We start from the raw sequence: 19,334 nt of genomic DNA, 5'->3' as shown, positions 1-19,334 counted from the left end.
CTGAGGCAGCAGAAATAAGGCTGTTTAAATTCTGATTAACCTTATTTGCGGGACTATTATCATCTCCTCACCTTCCTCTAGCAGAACCTTGAGGGTTGGAGATGGGGGCAAGAGGGTCGGCTTGCCGAAGCTTGCATCGAGCGTGAGCCTGCACGCATGCTGACCCTGCAGCAGCGCGAGCGGAGGCGGCTAGGACGACAAGCCCTGATAACGACAGGCACTGAGATTTCACAAAGATTACAACCTGTGGAATTTTATCTCCGCTGCTGTTTTGACTGTGGTGGGCAACAGCAGCTCATGCAGGATGCAAGCATTGAGAGATGCTCTTTTTTTCAGGGACAGGGGGGCAGTTTTTTTTAGCATGCGTTGTGTTGGCGGCCTGAATTTTAGATGGCGAGGAATTCTATTTAGTAAGAGCACCATTAATATGATTTCCAATCAGTGAATAAATGTCATTGAAATAATGACTCTCAGATATCAATGTACAATATTTCCTTAACATATGACTTTAATTCGTTCTGTGACCAACCCATTAAAATGAATGGCAATACCATTAATCTGTCCCCCACCCACAATTTGTTTTTGTGTTTCTGTCTTTTCATCAAGAAAATAGCACTTAGACAGAGTAACGTAATACCTTACTTTCGTAGAATGCCTGTTGTGCCAGCCTTGGCCGCTGGGGGTGCCATATAATTCTACAGTCATAGAGACACAAGCAAACAACAGTAGATTACGACTTCTTCTACCATTATTGTAAGTGACTCATTAAGATTTGTTGAAAAATGACTAGCTGTTGGATAATGAGATTAATGGTCACGTGTTGTGAATCTCAAGATGGATATCCTTTATCCTTTATGGAAGCATCTATGTTCCCTCCCGTATTACACATGAGCACTCATGCTAGTGCTAACCCAACTTGTGGGGTGTCCCGCCATGTCCATCTTTGTTACAGGTCAATGTTTCTCATCCTGTCTTGAGCCAAGGCACCCACTGAGCATTAGAAAAATGTCACATCACACGACCAAACAAAAATCTCACAAAACGTTTGAATACTTAAAGTAAATAATGAGTGTGAATGATTGTTTATCGATATGTGCCCTGTGATTGGCCGGGAACTAGTCAATGGTGTAACCCACCCATTGCCCAAAGTCAGCTATGGTTAGATTTGCCGACTTGTCCAACAAGAACGAGATAAATACACCATGAAGACTTCACTTTAGATGACTAAAAACGACTGTTGAACTTTTTACTGTTGCTTCAGCGTGGCGCTTCACAGCTGGAAGTGGTCAGCTGTTCATTAGCTGGGTATGCGCTCGATGAGCTTTCACTTGACTTGTTGGGCTAATTAGCGTCACATGAGCTCATGAAGAAGAGCGGATGTGCGCTCTCTTGCTTGTTTCTTCGGAGCAAGAAACTTGTGTTTAGCTTTGTGACAGAGCGGGTGAAAAATGATCGGCAAACACGCAGCGAAGCGCAAATAATCGGGCTCTTAACGATTTACGTAACATTTGCATTGTTTGAATGCTGAGAGTCAAACACTGTGTGTGATTTCACAAAGACTAATAATGACTGTTTACGCCTTTTAGCCTCGTGGGCCATACCTGCATTCTGGTGCCATCTTTTTAGGATTCTCACACACTTGTAGTTATGGCCCGTGACAAAAATGAGTTTGACAACACTGAACACAAAAAGTAGAACTGAGGAGTTCAGTTAGCGTAAGATGAGAAAACTGGCTCAATTGACCGGCCAGGCATGGCCATCTGCACATGTGTAACCTGATAGATGAAACACAAATGACTCATCATCAGTCAAGAGATTCCATTCTGACTAACTGGTAAAGTTGGGCTGTTTCGTTTTAACTTTGTGCCCTTTCGAAAAGGGGCATAAACTCACACGGTGCGACTCAAAAGTTGTGATCGCTACGGAACATAAGACGGCTCAGTTGTTTGTTATGTGAATGAGTAAGAGCAGCTGCACTTCCGTGCACATGCATAGCTGTGCCACCACTGCGGCACGCGTGCTCACAAAAAGGGGCACAATCGTTGTTTGCAGCCACTGTGTGTTCCGCTCTCAAACCGCAGTGAGAGACAGATAGGTAACATGACGGCCGTGGGTGTGTGTGTGCGGTGCACTTGTTGTCACGATATGAACAGCTTTGCTCCATATATTAGGTCAGCACAAAACCTTTGCCCAAGAGTCCCATCAAAATGTGTTTTGCAATTCACGCTGATGTTTCGAACAAAGTTAAGCCATAAAGGAAAAAAAAAAACAGTGAACGTAGCAAAGAATGATAACGTTATATGATTAGCAAGGGAAGACTGTAACAATGCACGCAAAAATGGTTGAGAAGGAAATATGTTTTCAATTGACCAGCTGAGCATGAAAGCATTCTTTCTTTTGAGTCGTATACATGTAAGTATGTTATGCAAAAAAAAACTAAAAAAACAATCCCCAAACAATTAATGGAGGCGAATAGCAGTAGCTTAAATCCGTCTGGTGCACTTCCATCCGATTCAAAAACTCAGATAAATGGGGACCAATATTGTTACAAAAATAAATAAATAAAATAAAATAAATAAATCTTGGAATGATGCTGTTCCGTAATAATAATCAACATATTCTTAAACGACTGTAATCTCCCCCCCCAAAAAAAATTGCTTTATTATTTTATTTGATTATATTTTATATATATTTTTTAATATTAGTCATTGTAATCTGTCATGGGGGAAACTTTTTTCTTTGCAAAGGCAGATTTTAGCGTACGTAAAAATCAGGCTAACATCGTCTCAACATTTGCTGTTGCAGCAAAAAATAAAATAAAATAAATAAATAAATATAGTAGCGCAAACCGCTGCTTCACTAGTCAACCAGAAGGCCGTGTTGCATGGAAATGTCAATATTAACCCTCAGTTACTTGCTAAATTCTACATCTTTCCCCGGGGCTTCTGCTTTACAATTGTAACACTGATGCGGTTTTCCCCGCATCTTGGATCGCTATTGAGTAAGCCAGTGTGGGGCCCCGTGATTTGTACCACCGGGGCCCTGTCATCTTTTTAGTGTTACCGGTATGTAAATGTAAGTTATGCTCCAATAGAATTCTCCTTGTAGTATTCCACAGCACATGGGAGGGGGGGGGGGGGACTCAGCAGCTGCAGTTCAGGTGCTGAAATGTCAACATTTGGGCTAACTTTGTCAAAAGCTCCTGTTTGTATTTGCACGTCGCCGGTCTTTTGTTTGAGCGCAGGCTTTGCAGTTTGCTCTTGGGTCTCTCCATCAGACCTCCCCAGGAATTGCATCCTTGTCGGGGTAAACGGAGAGCCGCAGGGCCGGTCTAGAAGATCAATAGAATCTAAAAATCCTGTCAGGGAAGACTTGAAAAGCTCGACAGGATTTCCTTTCTGGTCCCCTGAAGGAAATTCTTGCTGTTATGGGCAGTGCCCACATTCTAGAGCAGCTTTCGCTTACGATTGTGCCTCTGGACTTGTTGTTTACCCTCACGGTGGTATAGTGATATCAAGGAGCTTACTTTGTCAAAATCCTCCCACATGTTGTTCATCTGCGTTGGTTCTACACCACATGAGATTGTCCTTGAACTTGTGCGGAGGAGTTGCTGCATTGGTGTTTCCAAGTCATAAAAGATTACGTTTGTTGTCAAGACTACTCGCATTCAAATGAAAATATTCACAGACAAAATAAATACCGGCTTATCGAAAATGTGTTTTTTTTTTTTTCCTTCACTGACACACATTGAGGAGCGACTTTGTAAGATCGGTGAAGGTTGTTGCTGATTTGAAAGCAGTCTCCGTTCAGTTTGTTCTAGTCTGTTGTTTCGGGAGTTTTGTAAAGAGCACTAAATACTGGTTGGGCCAACTGACTCGTAGACCGATTTGTGTTGCGTATTAAAGCTGATGAAAAAAAAAAAATCCCGAACCGCTTCGATTGAGTGTCAAAGCACATGTACACCTAGAAACACGCACAAACTGGAACGTAAACCCACAGGAAGGTGTTGTGGTCTGCCGTTTTACCTTTCATATGTTCTCTCTGAGTGTTTGATTACATTTTGCCGAGTGGCGGCGCAACTCTTGTTCACACACCGTATTTTCCACACCAAAAGAACTCTGCGTTGTCAGCATGTCTCGAGCAAGGAGCCATTTTGGCGTCGAAATATTACCGTAACGACTGTACACGAGGCGCATCGGATTTTAAGGCGCGCTGGGAGCTTTTAAGAAAATGGATTGCGTTTAGGTGCGCCTTTTAGTGCAGAAATGTCAAAAGTCTACATGCCCCTGTCGAAATGGTATTTATTTTTTTTGGTGAGATGTAAAGAAATTAGACTAATCTTACATTTTATGACATCAAATCTGTCATTTGAAGAGGGGTTGTGTAGATTTGTTATATCCCCACTATGTCATTATGTGTGTGTAGTTGTTCAAGAGAAATGTAGTAAAAGACCTTATAAATGTTGTCTGCTGATTGTGTCATCGTATTGGCAGGCGGCAAACCCCCCCGGGGCGCTCTGCAAATAGCCCGCATTCTCCACGAGAAGCACTGTCCGGAAAACAAAAGATTTGGCACAACTGTCACCGAATGAGCTTCAAATCTGACGATTGACCGATAAAAGGGTCCTTTGAACCCTTTCGTTTCCCCGAGCTTGTGGTGCTCACAACCAAATTAAATGCAATGGTTACTATGTTGTTTCTGTGTGATGACTGAAATTAGAACACGTTTTATTTTTATTTTTCTCAGGTTGTTGATTGGTGCCCCCCGAGCCAGAGCTTTGGGGAAACAAAATGCCAACATCACTGGAGGACTTTATAAATGTGACATGAACTTCTCTCCTGATTGTGAGCGTGTTTTATTTGACAGCGAAGGTAAGAATACGTAGCGTATCTCCACACAACTGCACTGTACGTTCAAGGCAAAAAAAGCCAGTCTGTATCCTTGGACTTGTCTGGGAATTCGAGGGCGACTTTGAATTTGGCTCAAAGTGGGAACGGCATGAAAGTCAGCTAGGTGACGCTGTGCCCGACCAGTGGCTCATTTTTCCACGTCCCACCCAATCGTGTTTGTAGGAAACCCAGCGATGTCCTTATTTAATTGTGTTAATTAAAGTTTCTCTTGTGTATCCGTTTTCCATGCCGTGGCTTTTAACTTTTGTCTCAACTTTGAAAGAGGATATCCAAGTTGAGAACAAGGAGAACCAGTGGATGGGAGTCACGGTACAGAGTCAAGGACCTGGGGGAAAGATTGTGGTAAGTATCGTATTGAGGATTATGAATCCGTCCCTTTTGCCGAGTAGACTCCTCATTGGAGGCTATTACAGCTGCTTCTGCTCTGTATTGGATTTTTTTTTCTGCCAAAAATCGGCATCGGCCTCAAAAACTCCACATCAGTCAGGCTGCAGTGATGGATCACTTTAGCTTGTCTAGACTATCCGAAATCAATCTGTCAAAAATCTTCACTGCGCTACCCGTAACGACGACCCCCCCCCCCCAAAAAAAAACACTCATGAGAAACAAACTGTGAAATCAATGGCAGTGACTGCAACGGCGAAAATCTTGTGCTTCAGACGTGCGCTCACCGCTACCAAAGGCGCATGTTTGTGAACACGCCCCAGGAGGCCCGTGACATCACCGGCCGCTGCTACGTCCTGAGCCAAGACCTGACCATCGACGAGTCGTCGGACGAGGACGGCGGCAACTGGAACTTCTGCGAGGGCAGGGCCAGAGGACACGAGATGTTCGGGTCGTGTCAGCAGGGTCTCGCCGCCACTTTCACCAAGGACTACCATTACCTGGTGTTCGGAGCGCCTGGAGCGTACAACTGGAAAGGTCTGAAAAGGGCGCCTTTGAAATGCTAATGGTCACTCCGTTGGGTGTGTGTGTGTGAGACTGATTGACTTTCCTCCCCATCAGGCATCGTACGGGTGGAGCAAAAAAACAACACCCTGTTGGAGATGGGCGTGTATGATGACGGGCCTTATGAAGTGGGCGATGAGCTGGTCTTGAACCCAGAGCTTGTACCTGTACCTGCCAACAGCTACCTCGGTGAGACACGAAACAACTGCTTCGCTTGCCGCTTGAGGAGAGTTATGTTCCCGGGATCGTAACCGCTCAATATAAACAGGAACAAGGAGTAATCTAGACTTTCAACGAACTGTCAACGATTCTTGTGAATTCTTACATTTAGGATTCTCTCTGGACTCTGGACACAGCATCACCAGGAGGCGTGGCTTAACGGTGGTGGCTGGCGCGCCCAGAGCCAATCACAGCGGAGCCGTGCTTCTGCTGAGGAAAGAGAAACAAGGCTCGAACCGACTTGCGGTGGACCACACCCTGCACGGGCCCGGGCTGGCGTCCTCTTTTGGATACGATGTGGCCGTAACAGACCTAAATGGGGATGGGTGGGTTGCACTTTCTCATTCGTCTGCCAATACGAAAAGACCATTTCAGAATGTTTGTAAATAATACACGTCGGGTTACTCCTGGGTGTCAGAAAAAGTGATTGACAACAGCTGACCTGAACTGTAACGATGACACAAACTTGTGAGCGTTCGTATAATGTCGTCATGTACGAAAACGCTGATCTCGTATCTATTTGACCCAGATGGCAGGACATAGTCGTGGGAGCGCCCCAGTTCTACATGAAGGACAAAGACGTGGGAGGGGCCGTTTACGTTTACATCAACCAGGCGGGACGATGGCGAGGCGTCGCTCCCGTCCGTCTCAATGGGACGAGAGACTCCATGTTTGGTCTGGCGGTGGAGAACATTGGAGACGTCAATCAAGACTCTTATCAAGGTGATCGAGGGGCGCTGATGTGCTTTATTATTCCCCGGAATATTGTTGCATGAACTGTTTTTTTCTCCCCGCCCTCGACCAGATATCGCCATCGGAGCACCTTATGATGACGGCGGTGCCGGAAAGGTCTACATTTATCATGGCTCTGCACAGGGAATAAACACACGCCCGGCTCAGGTTGATTTGATTTATAGATTGTATGGAATACTCAGTGATAGATTTATTTGCCAGCTCACTTTTCCAGTATAAATCAGATATAACGTCTCATTGTCGTAGACGTGAGCTTCATGTTTTTGTTTCATCGTGGAACTGCTGCAGGTTTTGATGGTTGAATTACTTGCATTTTTTAAATTTTTTATTCCAGATTATTTCCGGCAAAGATTACAACATCCGACTGTTTGGCTATTCTCTGGCAGGGAACATGGACCTGGACAGCAATTCTTATCCGGACCTTGCCGTGGGCTCTCTGTCAGACTCGGCACTCATTTACAGGTTTTGTATTCCCACACATGACACCGTATTTGCGCAAATATGTTTTGGGAGCATTTATTGACTTCGCTTTAGGTCAGGGATTGATTGATTTGACACATTTTTTTTCCCCACGCAGACATAACTTTCTTGTTATGCATGACTTAATAATTAATATTATTCTATGGCATTAATTAGGTCGTAGTTTGTGATCATTTACACGTGTGCATAAAAGCGAATTTGAAAAATTTTCATTTCATTGTTTTTCAGGGCAAGACCAGTCATTAGTATCCACCAAGACGTCAAAATCTCCCCACGGGAAATTGACTTGACAATAAAGAACTGTGGAAACAACATCTGGTAAATATTCATGCAATATCGTTTCATAACGGAAACTCCGTTCAGTGTAACGAAGCAGACGTCTCCTTTCTGTCTTTAGCTTCACTGTGGATTCTTGCTTCAGCTACAAGGCAAACCCCGTATCTTACAATCCAAGAATAAGTACGTCAATCATCTTTTTGACTTTGTTATCCGCACGGAAGGCTTCTTTTGTTTCGCATCTGATTTGGTCCTCTTCCGCCGCAGCTCTCGGATATTCTGTGGAGGCGGACGGAATGCGCCGGAAACAAGGGTTGGTCTCGAGAGTCGTGTTTTTGAACAAATCCGACTCGGAAACAGAACACCAGTTTAACGGCACCTTGGACCTCCGAGGACAAAAGCAGGAAACGTGCATTAAGATAAAAGCCAAGTTGAAGGTGAAAAGAAAACGCAGAGGATCATAAAGCATCAACACCAAACATCTAACGTGCACACAATCATGAACCCATGTTTTGTTTTTTGTTATTAGCTAGCATACTACCCAAATTAATATGCTAACGCTCAAACGGCCGTAACGTCACATATTGGCAAACAAATGAGTTTTTCAGCAAATAACCCAAAAATATCTGTGAAATGTTGGGCCACGGATAAACCAAAATCAAAAATATTAGGACACGCCCGCTTAACTGGTTCATTAATCAGTTGCGGAGTAGGCTCTTGAATCACAAATAAGTCATTAGCCAAAACGTTTTCTGCTTCCGACATCGTGGGAACATTTTCGGAAGGGCCCTTTCTCCTCTTCGCGCATGACTATGTCCCTGTGCACTAAACAATGACCTTTGACCTCACAAATGCGCCTCTGGATGAATGGACAAACATTCCCATAGACACACTCAAATCTCTTGAATATTTCCAAAGAGTGGTTGCTATCATCTGTGCAATTTCACAATTTGCCTTCCCTGTTTTTTCACATGCCACGTTTCTTCTTTTGTCAAAGAAACATAACTTGACACCTTTGTTTTGTTTTGTTTTTTGTTTTTGTTTTTATATACAGGACAACATTAAGGATAAGATGCGAAGCATTCCCATCAAGGTGTCTGCACATATAGTTGGTACCAAGCGACAAAAGGCAAAGAGCAGCCTCCCGCCGCTGATGCCAATTTTGGACTCTTCTCAGTCGAACAATGAAACCGTTGAGGTAAAAGCGACGATTCATTTTGTCAGTAAGTCAACGTGCTAACAGCTCGCTCTTTATCGCATTTGTTTTTGGAGGTGAATTTTGTCAAGGAAGGATGCGGAAGTGATCATGTTTGTCGCAGTAACCTGATGATGGACTACAAATTGCTGTACAAGCAAAGCAATCAAGACATTTACTCGCCTTTGCCCACGTGAGTAACGGAAAGAACCTCTTGAAAATCAAATCCTCAGAGGGGGAAGTCATGCGTTACAACAGTGTACGGCTTCAAAAACAAAATTAACCATGAATTGCGAAAAAATGAATACACAAAATATTGTACATTTCAACATTTTCTTTTAATTGGTCTAAATTTGGCAAGCTCGCGGTGACGACGAGTAGATAAATGACCCCTGCATTAGTGGTGTGCGAGCTCTCTCTAGTGGCCTTGGAAATAATAACTGCCTAAGTACACCCGTTTTCAATGCATTTACAGTTAATGTTTAAGATTATTGTGAGACCGCTGGAAGCACTCACACGTTATTTTACACCTGTTTTATTGTCCTAACCTATTTGATGTGCTTCTACGCGCACACTTCTCCACCCATTGTCACCACTGCAACTTCACAGCATGTTCCAAAACTTCACACCATTCGTGATATTATTATTCTCATTTGTAAAATCAAGTTTTGGCACACTCCTCTTTTTTTTAACTCTCACTGCTAAAAAAACTAACAAGAAACCCCACCATTCGTTTCCCATGACACATTCAACATAACAGATTCACACGGTTCTCATTCCATTCAGATCATTCAATTCACCCGAGGCAAAAGCGACAGAAAACGAAATTTGGAGGAATGAGATTTCCTGCACACGTTTTCAGTAGCTATATGCAAAGTGCTTTCTTTGTGGGTCCACAGGAGGGACAACGTGTCTGTGTTTCATCTGACTTACGAGAGGAAGGACTTGGCTTTGCGGCTGACCGTCAGCAACGTGAACGGCGATGACGCCTATGAAGCCAAGCTGATGGGCTCGTTCCCCGACACGCTGTCGTATTCGGGTGTCCGCTCACATCGCACCACGGTAAAGTAAATAACCAAGGGCTATGTTATTGTAAAAGATCTGACAGTACCTAAAACAAGAGTTGTATCGCACTTGGTGACTTGAAAGGAAGAAAATGTTTAATGCGAGGAGAAATCAAGCAAAAAGTTGCTTCATGTCAAAAGACTTGGATCACTAAAATGCGGACATTTGTACTCAGGCCCACTTCGACCACTGAAAATATCCGAACAAATGCCGTACTAGTTTGGATTTTATGGACGTTGTTTTTTCCCCGCACAGATGCATGCACGCCGTGGAGAAAAAGTTGAATCTTGCCTAACATCAGATAAAGCTCAATAAGCTTCTGTAGTTAGTGCCAAATCTTACCAAATAGCCTACCACAGAAATAAAATAATTTGTGCTGTCAAACGATTAAAATATTTAATCGCAATCAAATGTATAATTTCGTAGTTAACTCAGAATTAGCCACAATTAATCACAAATTTTTATCTATTCTAAATTTCTTTTGATTTCTTTTTCTCCCATTTTTCCCATTTTAATGCTCTCATCAACATGGAATCGTGGATCAGTTTTCTTTGTGCAAAATGCAAATATTTACGAAAACAACAATTTCGATTTTCAATTTTACATTAACATGTTTCACTCAGAGCAGTTATTCAAACTTGGAGCACATCTTATTATTTTAGAGCAACAGAACACCCGCTGTGACGTGGTGCCGCATTAATTGTGCGATAAAAAAAATTCATCGAGTTAAAATTATTTTAAATTAATGGTGATAATCACGCGTTAAACTGACAGCACTAAAAATAATACAAAGAAAATAAATGTGGCAAAGATAATGACCACTTTAGTCTCCTGAAATATTTTCTACCTCTCCCCCTAGATGGACAAGCAGATCATATGCGTCGCGAATCAAAACGGCTCTCAGGCCGACTGCGAGGTCGGCAACCCATTTAAGCGGGGATCCCAGGTACAAAGTCGTGCATTACAATCCTTCCGCAGCACTTTTGAAGCTTTTGTCGTCTTGGCGTTTGAAATAAGAAAGGCTCTTCTGATAAAGGTGACATTTTACATCATCCTGAGCACCGCGGCGATGACACTGGAGACCGCGGAGATTGATATCGACCTGCAGCTCCAAACGTAGCAACTACTAGCTCACCCTCAGCTCTTCCCCACGTTGTATTTTTAATTGATGTTTTTTTTCCCACTTTTCTTTCTATTCAGAACCAGCGTACAAAATTTGGCCCGGGTGAGAGTCAAAGCCAAAGTGATGATTGAATTGCCGTTGTCGGTGACTGGGTATGTTTGTGTCCGTCCGCAAGAGCGTACATGTGAACAGAACGTGCTACTAATGCATGTTAGGAGGTCGTGATTTACTTTGGCTCGTCTCCTTCAGGGAAGCCAACCCTCATCGGGTTTCGTTTGGTGGAGTTGTGAGAGGAGAGAGCGCCATGAAGACCGAAGAGGAGATTGGCAGTTTGGTCAATTACACATTCAAAGTATGTTGATTTGACTCACGTTCTCCCGGCAACACTATTTGGCCACCATTTGCTAGACAACGCCTGCTAAATGTTAACAAATTGACTGTTTATGCCAAAAATGTTGTTGTCCCCCCCACCCCCCTTCTCTCAGATCAACAACTTGTGGGACGCTTCCGTCAAATCATCGCTGCACATCCAGTGGCCCAAATCCAACAACAATGGCAAATGGCTTTTGTACCTGGTGAAAGTGAACGCTAAAGAAGGCCCGCGCGATGTCATTTGCACACCAGAGTTTGAGATCAATCCTTTAAAACACATCCAGGTACAATTGAATCCAGAGACCACTCGGACCCTAAAATACGATTGCTTCCTTGCCGTTTCATGAGAATCGATGTGCTTTCAGGAGAGTGCTGCGTTCAGGACAAAGCGGGAAATTTCACCCAAAAAAACAAGAGGCAAGAATTGCTCGCTGTCAGACAAAAATAGGATTTTGGTGAGCATTTTATTTATTTTTTTTGCTGTCTCAAATAATGCACACAGCACAAGCAATCTATTAAGTTCGCTTTAAAGGAGAACTCGAGTAAAAAAATTTTAAAAAATCTTTGCAAAAATATGTTCTGTGTGTTAGTTCAAACACGTTTTCTGATTAATATTATTTGTGGACTAAGAATTAAGGAAATGAATCCATCATTATCAATCTCAAAGAACTGATATTCTGTCCTGTACTGTCCTCTGCTGTTGATTTGCAATACGAGCCTGAGGGCACCTTGACATCATTTACAAAGTAGCGGCCAGCAGAAGGCAGTACAGTGCCCGCGTTCTTCTTAAATCTTATTACATAAATACAATATTAATTGCAAAACTGTGTTTAGACTCTTGGGGGAAGACAGAACAGAATTATTTCAAAAAAATGTTTGACTTGACTTTCCTTTTCAGGAGGTTTTAACGCACACTTTCCTTTTCAGGCATGTGGGAAAGATTTGCAGTGTGTGCTGCTTAAGTGCCCCCTGCATGGACTCGACGGGTCGACAGTGGAACTCAGAGCTCGTCTGTGGAACTCAACCTTTCTGGAGGTGCCATAGAACTATTTTTCGCATCATTATAAATTCTACCTATAGTCAGTGAAATGCAGATCTACATCAAGGGGAGCTCAAGGCAAAGATTTTTTTTTGCAGTCATGCATAATGTGCCCTGCTCGTCACCGAAACATGGTATTTTGATTCGTAATGTGATTGTGGATTAAGAATTAAACAGATTAATCTATCCATTATTATCCATTGCAGCACAGCCATCGCAATTGAAATTGACAACATCATGCTCACAATGCGAACCCGAAGGCACCGACTGCCATTTCAGTCGATAGCAGTGAGCCCGGAGGAACATTTTGATCTAGATTTATAGCACCACATTATGGGTTAAATGTTGCCCATTCAGCATCCATTGTCAAATCTTCTCAAGTTTCCTTATTTTGTTTCCAGTTTTTTTTTTCTAGGTTGGATTGGGATTTCTTGTCTTACTTTCCCTTCGAGCCTTTCTATTTGTACTTCGGTACTTCACACCACTGATGAAATCATACTCACCCAGTTTGGTCTTGCAGGATTACACTTCCCTTTCGTCCCTGGACATCATTGTGAGGGCTTCACTGGTTCTCCACACTCAGTCCACAAACATGATCCTGCGAACTCCTGACACTGACGTAAGGCACAAGATGTCAGGTGGGATAGCTTGTGACATCTGCAATCATGAATTTTTTTTTTCATCAGTAGTATGTGTTGTTGGCAGGTGACGCTTACAGTGTTCCCCGAGAGTGCAGTAGCCCAGTATGGTGGCGTCCCCTGGTGGATCATCGTGGTCGCTGTTCTGGCAGGGATCTTGATTTTGGCATTGTTGGTCTGTCTGCTGTGGAAGGTGAGTGGAAAGCATTCAGTCAAAGAAGGAAAAAAGGAAAAAGGAGCTGAGACGGGGATGCACTGCCCAATGAAAAGCATGTACAGTAAGATTTCTGTAGGCATAAAAAGCAGGATTACAGTGGATGGCATTCAACCACACTGATCAACAGTAAACTTTTATCAGAGATGGCTTTAGGTGTCCCTGAATGTATTGTTAACACTGATTTTTTAAAATTTCTTTTCAAGTTGGCCTATAAAAGTTTGCACAATATTTGACCATAAAAAAATTCCACCTGAGTTTGCATGTTCTCCCCGGGCCTGCGTGGGTTTTCTCCGGGTGCTCCGGTTTCCTCCCACATTCCAAAAACATGCATGTCAGGCTGATTGGACGCTCTAAATTATCCCTAGGTGTGAGTGTGGGCGTGGATGGTTGTTCGTCTCTGTGTGCCCTGCGATTGGCTGGCAACTGATTCAGGGTGTCCCCCGCCTACTGCCCGGAGATGGCTGGAATAGGCTCCAGCACCCCCCGCGACCCTAGTGAGGATCAAGCGGTTCGGAAAATGGATGGATGGATGGAAAATTCCACCTGTTGCTGAACCGAACCCATTCATCCATCCATTTTCTCCCTCTTATCCGGGGTCGAGTCATGGGGTGAACCTAACCCTTAATTCATAAATATTACCACATTACATATTATTTTGAAAACCTGTTGTGCTAGAGAAAAAAAAAACTGAAAATGTGGAATTGGCACGATAAATTAATTCAGAAAAGTTTACTTGCATCTCTGATGTAATTTTATTTTTATTTTTTTATAAAAATGTGTACACCAGTGTAGTTTTCAACAAAAACTAAAGTGCTGCTTTTGACTTCCTGTTGTTCTTTCAAATGTGCAGATGCATCTAGTGGTCAATATTGGAATTACATCCTAAATAGACAACAGTTCTACCAAAATTGATCCCAAAAAATAAAAAAGTGGAAGCGTGAACCCTGAAACAGTGATGGATTGGGCTTTGCTGTGTTGTCAATTTTTTTAAAAGTTGTTCTTTTGATCTAAAACACAAAGAACACTTTGTGTTTGTTTCCCAGATAACAACAAACAAAAAAATGAACAAAATGCTGAGACTCGTGCTTTGCATTGGACAGTCTCTTTTTTTTTCATACCGGGTGAATATTTATTTTACTCGCGGTACTTTTGTGATTGTTGATTGATCACCCTTGCTCCCGCCTGACCCCCGCCTTTCCTTCAGTGTGGTTTCTTCAAGAGAGCGTCCAAAGACCAGTATGATGCGGCCTATCACAAGGCTGAGATCCATGTTCAGCCTTCTGACAAAGACAAGCTCTCTGCTGAGGCCTGATTTTAAGCTCGGAACAGGTTCAAAACCAAGCAAAAAATACTCCCCCATAAATAAATAAATTGAGCATGTGCAGCAACTAATGAACTCACTTCAGCAGCTTTATTGTAAGCGCAGAAGTAGAGCCGGCCCAAGGCGTAAAACCACTAAACACCTTCTGAACCAACTGACCACTGGGGGACTCCGAAGAGCAATTAACAGTCAACAAATCCTAAAGTCATATTTTGGATTCTTTTTTTGCATTGCTATTGAAGAAGAACTCATACTGCCAGAAAAATTCCGCTAGCTTAATGCTAACACATAATTGGCAATGCAAATTGGGCTTACAATTAGCGTCGGTGTTGCGACGTGATAACCCTTAAAGTGACAGATATTTGAACAGAAGCAGTGGAGCAACCTGTAAAAATAAGACTACTCCCATTCTTTATCTTCTGCGAAGAATGACTAATATTACTTAGACCAAGACCGTCTCCATGTACACTTTTCTGTATATAGGTGACATTTTATTGATTTTGAGATGATTTACATTTAGATTTGATTTGGAATTTTGTTTTCATGTATCCAAATAATTTGACTTGTTCTTGAAGTTTGTAGCTTGGACCGGCTCTGCACATATTTAACCCGACACAGATTGCACTCAACCAAAACAAATTGCTCTTGTGCGACACTTCCGTCACAAGATCATCGTTGTTGTGTAATTGTGTGCTCTGCAGGTGCTTTGGCTGACATCGGCTTGGCTTTTGAAAACGCGCAATGAAATGCACAACGCATGCTTAACTGTCTTTACTTTCTGTCTTTTCGCATAGCAAGCCCAACAATTACATGTTTTTGTGTGTGTGTTTTTTAATTCCTCTGTTTGTCTATCCAGTGTGGCTTTTTCAAACGCTCCAAGCAGGAGGACGCCATTCCTCAGTATCACGCCGTGCGGATCCGGAAGGATTCTTCTCACTACGAAGACAGCAAAGTCAAGTTGGATGCTTTTGAGAAGAAGCCGTGGATGACAATGTGGGTTGACAATGAAAGTTACTCCTGAGTCAGGGACAACAAATTGGTCCTGAAGTGGACTAGAATGCACAATCAAATGACGATCCAATACAAGAGCCGTATTCTACGTGAACAAAGACAATAAATAATACTCAATTATCTTTGTCAAGGCAGAAATTTAAATACGGCTCGTTGTATTGGATGTCCAAGCCTTTGCGATGTCAAATATCTTTCTTCATGCGCTCACCAGGAATCGTTAGTCTTTCTACACCGCACAAATGAGTTTTCGACATGGATTTGTAACTTTTGTAGATATGTTTTATGCACATTGTATATTTATTTTTTGATAAATCATGTTTGATGGAGCCAAAGATATTTAGTCTTTTGTGTGAAATAGACTAACGTACATTTGAAAATGAACTACTGATCCGATGTAGTGGTACTGTCTCAAAACGTTGCAGAATTTTAAAAAAAATGCACAGATGGGACACTTGACTTTTTGTATGTATTGTATTAAAGTACCTTTGTAAAAAATATTTTTAAACATCAAACATCACAGGCGACTCACCTCTGAATACATGTTTGCTTGTTTTAAATTTTTAAGGTAGCATCGTCACTGAAAGTCATTCTTCATGTGAAACTAAAAGGACGTAGCAAAATGTGCCAAATTCGATTATTTTGTAATGTAAATGTTAAATTGTCAAGTGGAATAAAAAATATTTTTCAAAATAGGACTTTGCGCTATTTTATTTTTTGCATTGACGATGCTTTACCTACATATGCTCAACACATTTACACATGCGTTAATAAAACTCATGCTAAAACTATACCGGTAAATTCACAAGTCAGCCTGAATACAGTTCACAGCCTGACGATATAGTGATTCACTCACCTGATGACTGTCCAATGCCAGTGTTAATGCTTGCAGTTCTCCATCTACCTGGTAATTTGATTTGTGAATGTGTTTGTAACTTAACATCCTGTAAGTGACTGAACTATTTTTTTAATCAATTTATTTTATTCATCCAAAAATATCTTATTAAAACATTGATTTGATATTTGGAACATTGACATGAAGAGAGATAAGGTCTGAGAAAAAAAAACTGTTGAAAATCAAGCGTCCTGGATGATACCTGACAAAAAAAAAAAAGGAAACACCAATACTGATGAACACTACTGCCTACAAAGGCAAAAATATTTTGACAATAAATGCTGAAAAGTGTATGGTTTTTTTTTTGGGTGGGTCAGTCAAACGCTAAACGAAAGGTCTTCTCCTGCTCTTTGCGTTGGTTGTCACACAGTTTGGACACCTCCTCCACTCGTCTCTGCAGGAGAACCGAATTCTGGTCGATCCACTGCAGGGAATCCATGTGGGCATTGAGGATTTTGCAGATTTGTTGAAGCTGACAAAGGAAAAATGAGATGTTAAGTGTAGGCTCACAAAATGTGATTTCATTTGTTCCGACGAAGTGAATCAGTGAGACGCTGTGATTAGTCATTCTCGCAGAGGATAAAGAATACATGCCCATGGGCATTGTTATATTATGTTTTTTTTAAAATTATTATTATTAAAAACCCAGCGGCGAGCGATGCCTTACAGATGCTCCCCTTCTTCAGGGGAAAAAAAAAAATCAAATCCCATTTACTTCGAATAACATTTGCATAATTTCCATTTCAACTGCCCAATGAAAATTTGGCCTAGAAATTTTGCAACCCGAGTTAGGAGGACTGAGGTGTTTACTTGAGGCCATCTTACCGGGTCGCTGGTGTCGGCCGGGCCGCTGGACGTATTGAGGTGCTCGATGATCTCCTTCAGGTCCTGCGACATCCTCTTGAGCTGCGCGTCCACGTTCTCCGCCAGCTTGTATGTCCTCTCGCGCTCCTCGTCGGCGTTCTGCATGTAGATGGTGCCGCTCTGCTCCTTCACTGACTCCTCCAGCGGGCACAGCAAGTCCTCCAGCTCCTTCTGTTGGGACAGGATGAAATCCAGCTCCTGGTTGAGCCTCCTCTGGTCCAGCTTCACCTTCTCCATTTCCTTGTGAAGGGACGTGATCTTTTCGCCGTTTTCCACCAGCATGCGGTCCCACGCGTTGACCTGAGTGGCTTGCTGGAGGAAATATCTCTCTTGGTCTTCCAGCTCCAGGCTCCACTTGTTTATGAGGCCCTCCAGCTGGGCGTAGGTCATCACGGCAGGAGCGGAGGTGGTTGGCAGGGTGGTGGCTACAGTAGCTGCGGTCGTGGTGATGACCGGTTTGAGTCCCAGAGAGAAAGCCGACGTGGTGGTCGCGGCCGGGGCGATGGAGGGCGCGGCGGCGCTGGAGGTCACTGCTCCGAGAGGTTTAAGCGTAAAGGACAGGCCTCCACTGGCTGCGGTGGTCGTCGCAGCGGGAGCCGCAGCTGGCGTCGCAGTGGCACCGAAAGTAAAACCAGAACCCATCGCAGTGGCAGTTGATGTCGTTGGAGTCGAGAACAGAGATGGAGCCACCTGGGTCACTGCAGGGGGAGCTGGAGTTGATGAGGGTTTAATGCCCAGGCTGAAACCTCCAGCCTGTGGAGCTGAAGCTACCGTTGTGGAGGTGGTCTGGGCTCCCAGTGTGAGGCTTGGAGCGGCACTTGAACCAAAAGAGAAGCCGCCCCCCGGCACGTTTGTTGTGGCTGCCGCTGGGGTGACTTGTACCTTGTTTCCACCGAAGCTGAAACCTCCAAATGTGAGGCCTCCCGGTGCACTTGTAGTGGGTGCTGCTGCTGCTGCTGCTAATGCTGCTGCCGGCTGGGTTTGAGCTGGTGCTTGGGTTGCCGTCCCGAAAGAGAATCCTCCCCCCGCAGGTGCCGTCAAACCCGAGCCCAGGCTGAAACCAGACGACGAAGTCGCCGGTGTCGCTATGGAGCCCAAAGTGAGACCTGCAGTCGGGGCGGGTTGAGAAGTGGAACCCAGGCTGAATGTAGTGGCGTTGGGGGTCCCGAACGTGAGGCTCCCGGTGGCAGTGGTGGTCTTAACTGGGGTGCCGAAGCTAAAACCGCCGCTCGGGTTACTACTCGCGGCGGTCTGCGCGGACGATCCGAAAGAGAAGCCGCCGCCGCTGCTTCCGGCGGCTGCGGGAGTGGACGTTGTCAGGCCGAAGCTCGCGGTGGGTGCCGCTGGAGCTGTGGTCTTTGCGGCGCCGAAAGAAAAGCCCGTGGAAGGCTGACCGAAGTTGAAGCCGCCACTCATGGTCGCTCACCGGACGATAGCGGATGACAAAATGGTTCACGCACCTCGCTGGATTTTTGGCGGGTCGCGGGTGCAACTTGCTGCAAGTTGAGTCCGATGTGTCGAATGCGCCTCCTACACGGCGGAACTTGTATCAAATAGATCACGGGTTAGTTGTCATTAAAATAACGAGCGGCGAACACAAACTAGTTGGACATCACTGTCAAAAAACGTGGCTTCAAAATTCGTTTCATCGTCACACGGGAGATGCATGCTATTGCTAGCGGAAGTGACGATGTTAGACCGGTTCCGGTGTTCGCTTTGCTTCTTGGTCAGTTTGTTGGTCGTTTTCGACCTTTTTTAGTAACCACTGTTTTTGTGCAAAAATTTGTCTGTATGTAACTCGATTGAGCTGTATGTACCTCGATTAACGTCGTTTGATTATGTATTCGATATGCTTGATATTTGTCTAATACTACGCTTTTTCACATCATTAAAATAATGTTTAGAAGATAATTAGTGGTTTGATACGACTACATGGACCTTAAGAAAGACTAAATCAGAACCACAGTGCAAAGTATTCGGCATATTTTTTTAGTGTTTTGTTTTTTGCGGT

At 43.6% G+C, this 19,334-nt stretch overlaps 2 protein-coding genes across 6 annotated transcripts in view; one reads left to right on the top strand and one right to left on the bottom strand.

Moving 5' to 3' along the window:
* The window catches only part of itga6a (integrin, alpha 6a), a 25,598-nt gene extending 9,336 nt beyond the window's left edge, over positions 1 to 16,262 (top strand). For 2 of the 5 annotated variants that reach the window (XM_086123500.1, XM_086123496.1), the window contains exons 2-24: positions 4,747 to 4,871; positions 5,173 to 5,252; positions 5,570 to 5,831; positions 5,916 to 6,047; positions 6,190 to 6,403; positions 6,607 to 6,800; positions 6,883 to 6,977; positions 7,165 to 7,292; positions 7,539 to 7,628; positions 7,708 to 7,769; positions 7,854 to 8,023; positions 8,641 to 8,784; positions 8,859 to 8,974; positions 9,681 to 9,843; positions 10,706 to 10,962; positions 11,047 to 11,121; positions 11,219 to 11,321; positions 11,455 to 11,625; positions 11,707 to 11,796; positions 12,269 to 12,376; positions 12,901 to 12,999; positions 13,086 to 13,211; positions 15,413 to 16,262. In XM_086123500.1, coding sequence (XP_085979626.1) covers positions 4,826 to 4,871; positions 5,173 to 5,252; positions 5,570 to 5,831; positions 5,916 to 6,047; positions 6,190 to 6,403; positions 6,607 to 6,800; positions 6,883 to 6,977; positions 7,165 to 7,292; positions 7,539 to 7,628; positions 7,708 to 7,769; positions 7,854 to 8,023; positions 8,641 to 8,784; positions 8,859 to 8,974; positions 9,681 to 9,843; positions 10,706 to 10,962; positions 11,047 to 11,121; positions 11,219 to 11,321; positions 11,455 to 11,625; positions 11,707 to 11,796; positions 12,269 to 12,376; positions 12,901 to 12,999; positions 13,086 to 13,211; positions 15,413 to 15,577 — 3,090 coding nt within the window. In that variant the 5' untranslated portion in view covers positions 4,747 to 4,825 and the 3' untranslated portion in view covers positions 15,578 to 16,262. Of the gene's footprint in view, positions 1 to 4,746; positions 4,872 to 5,172; positions 5,253 to 5,569; positions 5,832 to 5,915; positions 6,048 to 6,189; positions 6,404 to 6,606; positions 6,801 to 6,882; positions 6,978 to 7,164; positions 7,293 to 7,538; positions 7,629 to 7,707; positions 7,770 to 7,853; positions 8,024 to 8,640; positions 8,785 to 8,858; positions 8,975 to 9,680; positions 9,844 to 10,705; positions 10,963 to 11,046; positions 11,122 to 11,218; positions 11,322 to 11,454; positions 11,626 to 11,706; positions 11,797 to 12,268; positions 12,377 to 12,900; positions 13,000 to 13,085; positions 13,212 to 14,439; positions 14,565 to 15,412 lie in introns of all 5 variants that reach the window. The other 3 variants (XM_086123499.1, XM_086123498.1, XM_086123497.1) reach the window with 3 other exon arrangements.
* LOC147198403 (nuclear pore glycoprotein p62-like) lies at positions 16,077 to 19,245 on the bottom strand. The gene is made up of 2 exons (XM_086123501.1): positions 17,285 to 19,245; positions 16,077 to 16,931 (listed from the first exon to the last, which is right to left on the bottom strand). Exons 1-2 carry the CDS (start codon positions 18,737 to 18,739, stop codon positions 16,773 to 16,775), a joined length of 1,614 nt encoding a protein of 537 aa, XP_085979627.1. The 5' UTR covers positions 18,740 to 19,245; the 3' UTR covers positions 16,077 to 16,772.
* Positions 19,246 to 19,334: the final 89 nt, after the last annotated feature.

The sequence above is a fragment of the Hippocampus guttulatus genome, chromosome 11 (genome assembly GCF_054856545.1).
Source record: "Hippocampus guttulatus isolate MCC_2025c chromosome 11, RoL_Hgut_1.0, whole genome shotgun sequence".
Lineage (NCBI taxonomy): Eukaryota > Metazoa > Chordata > Actinopteri > Syngnathiformes > Syngnathidae > Hippocampus > Hippocampus guttulatus.
This window is presented reverse-complemented; position numbering and strand designations above follow the sequence as displayed.